This window comes from Saccostrea cucullata, unplaced genomic scaffold (assembly GCF_032062105.1).
Source record: "Saccostrea cucullata isolate Sc308-1 unplaced genomic scaffold, CSIRO_AGI_Scuc_v1 ctg1256, whole genome shotgun sequence".
Classification (NCBI taxonomy): domain Eukaryota; kingdom Metazoa; phylum Mollusca; class Bivalvia; order Ostreida; family Ostreidae; genus Saccostrea; species Saccostrea cuccullata.
Window position 1 is genome coordinate 168,650 of NW_026925139.1, and position 12,710 is coordinate 181,359.

At 33.2% G+C, this 12,710-nt stretch overlaps 1 protein-coding gene across 1 annotated transcript; it reads right to left on the bottom strand.

Moving 5' to 3' along the window:
• Positions 1–10,089: 10,089 nt before the first annotated feature.
• On the bottom strand, positions 10,090–11,403 carry LOC134268165 (uncharacterized). The gene has a single exon (XM_062750363.1). It carries the CDS (start codon positions 11,401–11,403, stop codon positions 10,090–10,092), a length of 1,314 nt encoding a protein of 437 aa, XP_062606347.1.
• Positions 11,404–12,710: the final 1,307 nt, after the last annotated feature.

The window sequence follows — 12,710 nt, forward strand, 5'->3', positions numbered from 1 at the left end:
TATTTATTAAAAAAAAAAAACAAGCCAGAAGCACATACTTCTGAAACGTTTATATTGTACATCTAAAAACTTCATTTCTGCCACTTTTAAAACAGTTTTCAATTGGCACAAATTATGGATCACAGCTCATGCACTACATATATTCCATTAAAGTTTTCATCGGAATTGTCATTATTTTCATTCAACTTCGAAGATTAAAGGATAGATGATATAATTTTTCGTCAAAAAATATTTGAAAACAACAAAGTAATTTTAAGGAAGGATTGTTCTCACATTTCTTGTATTTAAAAATTAATGAAATTTTCACAGAAACAAGAAGACAATATGACTAAGTAATGGTATCAGTAAAATTAAATTTGACCTTTATTATTAGAGGCAAGGTCAATTCAAGGTCATTACCTTTTTCCTGGACCTTAAGAATAAAAAAATACTGTTTCCAATCATGCAATCCCTACTTGTATATACCATATAGGGCCTATAACATGATATCACCAAATTGGCATGGTTAACTTAAATAAAATGGATATTTGCTAATCCGAAATTCCTTTACTTTTCTTAAATTTTTAGAATTTATTGGTCATTTTTATATGCTTCCTATATTTAACTTTTTCTAATTTTCACATATAGTTGTCAGATAAAGGTACAAAATGATACACAAGCTAAAAGTTTTGATCGTTTACTAAGAGAGAAAAACACTTTTTACGGATTTTTGACTCAAGTTTGTACTTAGATTTGAAGCATTTAAAAGCCAACATAGTTCTAGTATGTCTGAAAATTCTTATTTGTATGATATATTTTAAAACTTTAGTCCCTTATTATTAACTTAATTTATATTTGAAAATATTGTCTAGTCTTTGATTGCGTAAAAATTATAATTAAATTCAATATTCTATTATAATTTGAGAGGCAGAACAGAAGATATTTTCATATGCCACCATTCTGCCAAAAATGTAGTCCCAGGTATTTTTCAAACGCAGTTTATCATTTCTATTTAAAGTTGTACAATACTGATGAGGAAAGAAAAATATGGTATTCTAAATCTTTTACATCTTAATATATAAGACATATCAACAAATGTACTTTAAATATTCCATCTAGTCAGAAACCAGAGAAGAATCCTACCAAAAGAGGAGTAAAATGAGTCACTTTAACCGCATAGATTTTTATTTTTATTAAAAAATTCAAGATAAAGGAGTTCGTGTATAAGTAACAAAAGATTTGTATAGATTAATAAGGATGGTTGCAGAAAGATAGAATTTTGGACACCATATATCAAGTTTATAATTTCTAACTATTGAGAAAATTTATTATTTGCATCATTTACAACCGAAAATAGGTCCAAAATAATCAATTTAGACATCCATGTCTGCGAGGGTTTAGCTGTTTGTAAATGTATATTTCATCTGTCCTTAACATTACAAAAACGTTTAAGTACAGGAAAAATACTCAGATCAACAGATTTATTGATAATTGATCATTTAAATGTTGTTTGTCATAGTCATCCTATGAATTAAATCATTGCGGTTTGAGGGCATGGTTTTTGTCCACATTATAAAGTCAGAGTTGAACTTTTAATAAATACAAGGGAAAAATTTGCAGATGAAAACAAGTTACTGAGTAAAAATGATTCAAGTGTGTGATGTGGCCCAAGATAATTATACCCGCACTTTCTAAAGAAAGTTTGGGTATATTGTTGTTACTCATGTCCGTCCGTCCGTCTGTCCGTCCATCCGTCTTTCACACTTTTCTTCCCTAAACTCCTCCTACATTTTACATAGTAGCTTAATCATCTTTTGGGAGATAGTTGGTGGTGTCATGTAGATGTGCAGTAAGGTTTCGGAATTTTGATTTTGCCCCGGGGGGTCAAATGGGGGTCGAAAAATGACGTTTTTTATGCAAAAAGTCCCGTCTTCCCTGAACTCCTTCATTTTACACAGTAGCTTAATTACCTTTTGGGGGATGATTGGTGGTGTCATGTAGATGTGCAGTAAGGTTTCGGAATTTTGATTTTGCCCCGGGGGGTCAAATGGGGGTCAAAAAATGACGTTTTTTATGCAAAAAGTCCCGTCTTCCCTGAACTCCTCCTTCATTTTACACAGTAGCTTAATTACCTTTTGGGGGATGATTGGTGGTGTCATGTAGATGTGCAGTAAGGTTTCGGAATTTTGATTTTGCCCCGGGGGGTCAAATGGGGTCGAAAAATGACGTTTTTTATGCAAAAAGTCCAGTCTTCCCTGAACTCCTTCTACATTTTTCTCAGCAGCCTAATCACCTTTTGGGAGATGATTGGTGGTGTCATGTAGATGTGCAGTAAGGTTTCGGAATTTTGATTTTGCCCCGGGGGGTCAAATGGGGGTCGAAAAATAACATTTTTTATGCAAAAAGTCCCGTCTTCCCTGAACTCCTTCTACATTTTACTCATCAGCCTAATCACCTTTTAGGGGATGATTGGTGGTGTCATGTAGATGTGCAGTAAGGTTTTGGAATTTTGATTTTGCCCCGGGGGGTCAAATGGGGGTCGAAAAATGACGTTTTTATGCAAAAAGCCCCGTCTTCTTTGAACTCCTTCTACATTTTACACAGTAGCCTAATCATCTTTTGGGAGATGGTTGGTGGTGTCAGGTAGATGTGCAGTAAGGTTTCGGAATTTTGATTTTGCCCCGGGGGGTCAAATGGGGGACGAAAAATGACGTTTTTTATGCAAAAAGCCCCGTCTTCCCTGAACTCCTCTTACATTTTACTCAGCAGCCTAATCATCTTTTGGGAGATGGTTGGTGGGGTCATGTAGATGTGCAGTAAGGTTTCGGAATTTTGATTTTGCCCCGGGGGGTCAAATGAGGGTCGAAAAATGACGTTTTTTATGCAAAAAGCCCCGTCTTCCCTGAACTTCTCCTACATTTTACAAAATAGCCTAATCATCTTTTTGGGAGATGGTTGGTGGTGTCATGTAGATGTGCAGTTAGGTTTCGTAATTTTGATTTTTCCCCGGGGGGTCAAATGGGGTGGAAAAATGACGTTTTTGTGCAAAAAGTCCCGTCTTCCCTGAACTTCTCCTTAATGTTACTCAGAAGCCTAATCATCTTTTAGGAGAGTTAAATATTTTGAAAATTATGTAAAACATCAACGTCAAAGGGTAAAAAAGCATCGCATGCTGGGAAACACCTTGAATTTTTATGAGTAATTAATGTACATGTCAAATGTGAGAGTCATATCTCAACTCAATCAAAAGTTATAAGCAAATGCAACATTTTTGAAAAGTAGGTTAGGCTTCAAGGTCAAGATCACAGGGTAAACGTCATGATTCATTTGGAAAGGTCTTATCACAGGTAATAATATACATGCATTATAATATGAATGCCCTAACTTTTCTCTTTCAAAATGATGAATTTATAACAATTTAATTTTTTTGCAAGTAGGTCAAACTTTTAGGTCATATGTAAAAAAAAAACCATGCCATTCTCACAGGTAAATACTAGTACATAAGTTTAATATGAATGCCTTGTCTCTTCTCATTCAGTAGATATGACCGTGATGACCAAGGTTAATCTTATTCAGACAGAAGGACAGTCTGACATACAAATGTACATATTTCTATATGAATTGGGTAAAATTGGCCCAGTGGTTCTAGAGAAGTTAAAAATGTAAAAAGTTTTCAGACAAACAGATGGACGACATGTCACGACAGACGTTATATGATAAGGAAACCAGAAAGCTCAAATGAGTGTTTTGAAAAGTTTACAATATGGTTGCAGTATTTGAAAAGCTGTTTTTTTTTCATGCAGAGATATGCATGACCAACATATTCATGTTTTATATTTTCTTTAGTAATTTGTTTGTTTGTTGTGAATACATCTCTCTCGGGAATTTTTCCCTCATATGGAGACAACACCAAATAATAATGAAGACAAGATGTGTTTGTGAAACACTGATGTCCCTGTATGGAAGCCTATGGCGAAGGTTGAAGTTTCTCAAATATATGTCGAACTCAAAGGTCAAGGTCAAAGGGTTCAAATTGTTGGTATCAAAAGAAAGTCTTGTCACAATGAATGCACATGTGAAATAAGTAATCCCTAGTACTTCCTGTTCAAAAGTTAATTGCCAAGGTTAATTTTTTAAGTGGTTCAAACTCTAGGGTCAAGGTCAAACATATTTATACCTGTTGACAGTTCACAATGAATACACATGTTAAGCATGAAAACCCTAGCACCTACTGATCAAAATTTAGGCCAAGTTTAAAGTTTGGTATTTTTCTTGTAAAAATGTGTATCCTAGGTCAAGCGATCAGAGGTAACAATTAATGGTACCCAAATAAAAGGTCTTAATTGTCAAAAGAAATAAACCTATAAAATGTGGAAGCCATTTGTATAGCCCATCCCACTTAAAACTTATGGGCAAGGTTATAATTTCTGCAGACAAATAGACAGACATAATATAAACACAAGAAACAAAATATGTATAATTATTCAAATGGAAAAAAAATATACTATTTAATTGGAATCACAAAATGGATTGTTATTTCAGGGCCAGGGAGTGGGTAGGGAGATCGGACCCCCCCCCCCCCTCCTGGAATTTGCTTTGTTATTTAAACAAGACTATATACTGAAGCAAATAAAAAATGACTTTGGACATCCTCCCCCTAACTTAGAAAACATTGACCCCACTATCATTGTTTTTATTTTGTTTATTTGTTTTCACTTTATGAGTGTTTTTTTTCTCCTGCTTGTCAGGAAAATCTGGGCTGGAATTTTTTGACTGAGATGTGAACTCCCCTCCCTACTCCCGAAAAAAAATTCTGGATCCGCACCAGTATTGGCAGTAACTGAATCTCACATCGACAACGGGAGATAACTTCACAATATGAAATTCGTCTAGTGTGGCATGCGATGATCTTTGACCCTTTTTGAACTTTAACCTAATCGTTTGGGTTTGTTTTACCCCCCACTATACTTAAACTTGTACTTACCGACCTCCATAGGTCTTGTCAACTTCATGAAATATAAATCCAATTATAACACAAAATGAATTAATCCAATGCACACCAGTGACTGCAGCATGTTCTAATGCTATATTCCATTCGGAAAACCTTCGTGCCGTCGATTCCGTCACCTTATCAGATGAAGTGGGAATCGGCCGAGGTACGCCGAATGGAGTTTAATCTAAAAATATGATAATGGGTGACGCAACGTGATGTGATGTAGAATTTACATGTTAACATGTATAGTGCAAGAACAAATTTTAAATTAATTCATAACAAACAATGTTTTAACAAAACTGTTCAATCTAGCCTATTCCAAAATGTATGTGCTGTGTGTTTGTGGTGTCGAGGAAGGGGGAGGGGGGATTAGTAAATTTAAAAAGGTCCTATTATGAGCAAAACATTTATCAAAATCTAATTTACATCATTAATAGAATTCAAACTGGTATATAATGAATTAAGCATGTAAAATAAATATAAGAGGTTCTGAGTTATAGGTCACAGGGAGAATTTCATACTCAATTTGATGAATACATGTAAATTACAGGCACGTAGTAACCCCAACATTACCTTTACTATAAGAAAATGTCCATTGAAAAGATGGTTGCCCCCCCCCCACTTTTTACCACAGTATATACATAGCAAGGAAATATGGGGAAAAAAATTGGAAGTGAAAGTAATTTTGCCTTGAAAGAAAGGTGGCCACTACCCCCCCCCCCCCCATTTCTTTTTTTTTTTTTTTTGCTTGTTAACTTTTTTAGGTAAGTAAAAAAAATTTCTTAGGTTTGCCCCCCCCCCACCACTTTCAAAAACGATGCTACGTGCCTGAATTATATAGAATTATTTTTACTTTTTCCTTGGAAAGCCGCCCATTATGTAGGATTGTGTATTTAGAGGCAAACACCTTAGTGCGGGTATTACTGTCTCATGACAGCATCTAGTTTTTTTGGTAATTTATTCCGCAATGCTAATATTTGCAAACACACATGTACAAAAACATAAATAGATTCAACGGATTAGGATTTCATTCTATACCAACCAACAAACTTACATGCAAAATAGTTATTTGACATGTAATCCATTGTAGGACAGTCGTCTTCTCTGCAGGGTTTAACATCAAGCTGCTTTGCTCCGGAGTTATAAACTGGACATCTACCTAGATGAGTTATTGATTTCATTAAAATTATATGAAATGCAAATTTGATCATCATTTATTAACGATCTGTATTCTATTGCAAGCCCTTTTGCTATTTATTCGGAAAATAAAATTTATCTTAAAATTACAATTATCTCTTATTTTAGAGAGATATCTCCTCCACTTCAAAAGATATCTCTTTCTCCTTGAGAGATATTTCTTTGTCTTTTATTTAAAGAAATATCTCTAGCTCTCTAAGGTATACAGATATCTTTTTTAGTCAAAGAGATATCTCTATAACTAAAGAGATCTCCCTATGCTAGAGAGATATCTCTCTTATTTAAAGAAAATTTTTATTTCACGAATAAATAGTAAAAGGGCTTGCCATAGTATTCTGTTATAGATTGAAAAGTTCATAAAGGATGTAGAAAGATTCAGCTATATACCTCTCTGTATCAAAAGTGGATCAATGCATAACCAACCGATCCGTTCAAATTCATCTTCTAAACAGTGAAATTTCTCCAAATGTAAAGGGTTGTAAGCAGACCGTGCTGTTTCTTCCCAATGGCCACAAAGACACTGTCTTATACTTGTGTTCCACATTTGATGATATTTATTAAAACTGGAGCGTATTGTAAATCGGACGATTGCTTTGTAAAAGGCCTTTTTTACATAAGTTCAAGTATGCCTTTTTTCTGTGTACAATCAAATGACAAGTTAAATGTCTCATTTGGCTGCACAATAAAAAAGCAATAAATGCCGATGTGTATCTATGTCTATTCAACTGAGAACAATGTAAATAGACAGAACAATCGCAACTTCTCTGGCCTTTCCGACTATAGCGGAAAAACGACCTCGAATGTATATGGTAGACGCCATGACAACCCTCCCTTTTCACGATCTTTGAAATAAATGCATGAAGACCTTTAATCTGTGGAATATGGAGTTTAACTTTATTTAACGCAATGATATTACCTAAAATATACTATAGAAGGGACTTCTAACATCGTCTATCCTATATTTGAATAAACAGGAAATGTGTAATTTTTAACATCCGGTGATGTAAATAAATTCGAGGTTGTTTTTCCGAACTCTGACGGAAAGACCGAGATGATGCGATTGTAGACAGAAGTGTAATATAGGTATTTTAAGGTGGCTCATAACATCAACAGTTTATTTTAGATTTCATTACAGCATCACTTATAATGTAGATGTCAAATATCCAAATGGAGGTATTGATATCATAAATATTTTAAAGAGAATTTTTAAACTGTTTTCCTAATTTTAGTGAAATGTTTAATTTCAAGTTTATTTTTACCAGAATTTCAGAACGTTCAGTGTCAAATGATGGATAAGTTCTTAAGACAAGTACACACAATGACAATACCTCATAATACCTAATATTAATTTTATTAGAAAAAAAGTTTTCTCCTAAAAAACAATAAATGTCATTATCTTTTTAACGTGTGCATAAAATAGTAAGAAAATGAGTTCTGAAGAGACAAGGAATGTATTTCAATGAATTGCATGTGGCAAATTGAATGGAGAATGTTAAAACGAAATAAAAATTCTAATTTAAAAAATATTTGGTATAAAAAGTCCACTTTCAAGAGTTATCTTTCCTAATTACCCAAGACTCAAAACACTAAGGAACGTTTGAACTTTACATCTAAAATTCAGAACAAAGCTTTAAACTTCCAAAGTATATATTAAAATCAATAAAGCAAATATATCAATTAACACCAACTCAGTCAATAGTGAAAATAAGTATTTTTTAAATTGTAACAAGATTGTAGATTTTAACTCGAATTTCCTCCATACTAAACGTCAGTGATTGATAGAGCTTACTCCTTCGCTATGAAATGGCACATTACTTGTTTGGCGAAGATTTGGCTTTTGTTTTCGTTTGTTTCTGATTAAAAGCAACCCTTCTTGGCCATGGTTTATGCATATTCCATAATAAATCCGTTACTTTGTTTTTCACTGTATATAACACAGCATGTTTTATCTATTTATAAAGTGTTGTAAAGGTCAGAGTCATATTAAAGAGGTACCTGAACAATTTGTCCCCAGAGAAAAACAGTCGAAACAATAGTGGTTCATGTTTTTGTGTAGTACGTCATCAAAAAGTGGTGTAATTAGCCTCCTTAATATACTTTTTTTTTAAACTGTCCTTATTATAAATATCGAATGATATCAAATGAGCAAAAACAAACAACATAAAAAATTCTGAATATCATATCGCATTAAATACACGATTTGTTCCAATGGATTTAAGAAAGAAATATTGGATTATAGTATATCCCACCAGTATAAAAAATCTAATTAAACACAAATTTATCTTTAAAGCTGAACACGACTCGTAAATAGGCATACGCCATTTTCGATATCATTATCTACGATACATCAATACTAGAGTATACTCGTCGCATTCGTTACACCTGACTGCTTTATTGTCACGGGTATCGGCGTGGAATGGCGACCCGTGTTCGTGCTGGTTATCTTGCATTACCTTTGTTTGTATTTTATTGCAGTTACGTTTATCTGTGTTGTTTGTATACTGCACTTACTTATACAACTGTAATTGTAAACTTATTTGGTATCTTATTTTTCTGCATTAGACGAAGTATTACGATATTGTTCTCGCTACCGAGTTCTGTATAGCATACGTCCGTCTTCACCGGTGTCGACTGATTCCACTGAACATTGACAAAGTTTTGCCCTATTTATAGGGGTCTGCAGCGTAGCGAAACTCGGGGACAAAAATGGCGGACAGATTCCTTTTACGTGTTCAGCTTTAACATCATGCGTCTGTATTTGAGTAAAAAAATCGAAAGGGGTGTAAGATAAACAAAGTAAAAACACATGCAGAGAAGACAACAAAATGTATAATCATACGTACGTATATATTCTCCTTGCCGACAATTTCTACTGTGACATTTTTAAATTCGTCGCCAACATAATGTTTTTAAGAAAATATACCTTGGTCTTATTTGTTTCGTTTATTGATTATTGTTTAACGTCACTCTCAAGACTTTTTCGAGTATTTTTCACTATTATGGATACGCCCCAATTTTCCGACGAAGAGCTGCAAATTTGGACCTATACTCGTCAGTTGACATGCAGGGTATTGAGCAGAGAGGATGTTTTTTTGTGCAAGTATCTGCTTCGACATGGGACCTTCATATATACAGTCTCGCCCGAAGAGCCTGTTTTCCGGCCTTTGTTTTTATACTGAAGTTGATTAAGTAATGTTCGATGAACCTGATGAATAAAAAGGACCCAAGGCATGTGTGACTGGTGGCCAGGAAGCTTACTCCTCCTGGGCATCTGATCTCACTCTGTGTTTATGCTCGCTTCACAGATTTGAATTGTTTAAATATTTTTCAAATTGATCACTTACGGTTTCTTATCCTCATTTTTTTCATATTATTTTTACACTGAAATGTCTGCAATATTATTTTGCTCGATAATGAAGAGGAGCACACGGTAGGTGTGACCAGTTCATAGGGCATGCTTATTCCTTTACTCCACCTCTGATCTTTTAAGGATCCATTTTTGCACTACTCCCTTGTTGTATTATCAATGGACTTTTGGGCTTGGTTATTTTAATGTTTTATTAAAGGACATATTTAGATCTAGTTTTTACCTTTTTACGCGTAATAAATATCTATATGAACTTTTCTCAATAAGAACCTGATATATGTAAGCCTTCATTTCTTGGATTATGAGTTAAATAAGCACCACTTCAATATTCAAAAACTTTTTTATAAATGCTATAATCTACATGATACAGTAGAACACTTTTAAAGTCTAACATTTAAAAAAAAACCATCTTTTTCTATATTTAATATACTTTTCAAATGCAAAGTAATTTCGGCTTGCATAACTCACATCCAAAACTCATTGTCTATAAACAAAATGGTTAAAAGAAAATCATATAGAGGGGTGAATTTTAACTTTGCAATTCAATACTTAATCACAGTTTTACAAACATATGTGTAAGTTCACCATTTTTCAAATCAGCTGGCAATGTTGCTTTTTGAACAACAAATCGCTTCCACATATATTGGCTCACTTTCTTCTTTAAAGCTTCTACGTCTTTTTCCAAGGCTGCTACAAAGACTATTTTTCTCACAACATCCAAATAAAATTCATAGATTCCATCATAGATATATCTTATATACTTTTCCTGTAAACAGAAGACACTTGAGTCGTTTTCCAGTAAAGTTAAATCTCTACAATTATCATCTGGAAATAAAATTCTGGCAAACTCCATTAGATTCTCACTGAGTTTTCTGACGTTCAGTTTTCCATCATTGAAAGCCATAAAAGCTAGAAGTAAAAACATTTTTCTTTCTTTGATATTTTTAGCGTTACTTAAACGATAGATCTCGCTTTTAATCCTCGTTATTGGTACTTCAATAAATCTGCCTGCATCGTGCAAATCAAATTGATTCTGCATTCTACTGATCCAAGCTACGCAAGAGGGATATCCGATGTAGTCATATCTTTCAAAATTTATAATAGCCGATTTAACGATTTCTCTCATCATGAGCTTACCCTTTGTTTGAATTCCTTCGTCTTTAATAGCACTACGATTTAGATGTTCATGTAAAATATCCATTCTTTCTTCTGTACTCAATGTGTCTAGATCGACATAAATTCTAAGACATCTTTTATTTTGAAAATTATCCGAATTTCTCTTCCATACAAGTGTGGGTATTGTCATAATAGTAAAGAGGCTTTTTGATGAACAAACATTATCATAAAGCTCTTCCACTTCTTTTATCACAGTCTGAATTTCATCCTCGGATTGAAGTTCATAGAAAATATCATCTAACACTATCAGTGTTTTAGTTGTTAAGCTAGGAATTTTATTTTCCAGTACATCATTTAACCAGTGTACTTGACATTCAGTTTTAGATATCTGATTTATATTGCCGGCTAATTTTTTTGCTAAATATGTTTTGCCAGATCCCTGAACTCCTCTCAGTACAACAAATCTTTTCAAAGTAAGACAATTTCCTGCGCGGGTATATGTATCTTTTGAAGTGTCATTTAGATTGGAAAGAATGAAATCTTCTTCTCTTTTATCATGTTCTGATGTTGGTACTTTTTGATGAGCATTACCTAAGATTGAAAAAAAAAAATCATTAATTTCATATATAGTTATAGTAGTATAGAGGCTTTTTGATGAACAAAGAGTATCAAAAAGCTCTTCCACTTCTTTTATCACAGCCTGGATTTCATCCTCGGATTGAAGATCATAGAAAATATCATCCAACACCATCAGTGTTTCAGTTGTTAGACTAGGTATTTTATTTCTATTTTATACTGCCGGCTAATTTTTTTGCTAAATATGTTTTGCCAGATCACATAACTCCTCTCAGTACAACAATTTTTTTGAAGTAAGAAAACTTTTGTGCGAGAATACGTATCATTTGAAATATCATTTAAAAGGAAACAATTAATATTTTCATCCTCATCATGTTCTAATGTTGGTATTTCTCAGGAAAAGTTACCTAAGATTGAAAAAAATGTATATTCTAAATAATTCAATAGGAAAATGAAAGTCATTCAAAAAGTTGTGTATTTAGTGCAATGATAAAATTGCAAAGAAAATCATTTGTATTTCTTTATTTCATTCCCTCAAATTACCTCCTTTTAACACATACTGGTACATTCTATATAAACTTTTTCAAACGAGAAATCCATTTGAATTGCTATCACTAATTTTGCTTCTCCATGAACTCTCCATTCTGTTTGTTTTACATTTAAGTGTCCATTCTTTTTAGAAAAGTGTTTATTCTTAAAAAGAATGGACCGTTTTCGAAAAGGTTTATGTCACAATCATTTTTGCGTAATTTACATGTAAATAACAAATACAGTGTCGAGATTTTAGTAAACTCAAAGTTTTCCGCTCTAATTAAATAATTTCTAATTATTGTGATTAAGCCCATTATATCAAAACTCATACTGAATTGATTGATATGACACAATTTAACATCAGATTTACATTTCGGAAACATCATGCCTTTGAGAAAAATTCATTTTACGATCAATTACAGCTTAGATTAAATCCACGATTGAAAGGGGAGAAAACTATTTGCATCATGAACACTTAAATGTTCTGCTACAATTAATACCTCCGTAGCAAATTAAAATTTTTAAAATCCAGATTCGATTTGAAATACAAGTCAGGTCGAGGTATGGGCAATGGCTAATCCAATACTCGGAACGCAATTTGCTTCTCATCATTACACTATTGCGATCAATATATCCTTAAAACTGTATTCAAATAAATCATTTCCAGATTTGAGTCGAATTTGATTATTTGTAATTTTGTCCATAAATAAGATTTTATGTCAAGTTTGGTTAGTTCGTATTTTCTTTTTTCCTTTACTTTTCTCTATATCACTAGCCTTTACATTGCATACTGCAAACTGATTTTGTGTCATTGTATATCGTATGAATATTAGTTTCACCCAAAATCCACCTTAACTGTCCAAAGTTGTTGTCTAAAGAATCTTTTTCGTTATTTGATTCTCTGCCTGTCAATTCAGTAATCAATGAACTTGTCATTGCGTGGATGCGACC

What these genes read in the sequence shown, in the direction of transcription:
- LOC134268165 (XM_062750363.1), bottom strand. Translation starts at nt 11,403, where the DNA reads ATGGTGTTGGATGATATTTTCTATGATCTTCAATCCGAGGATGAAATC.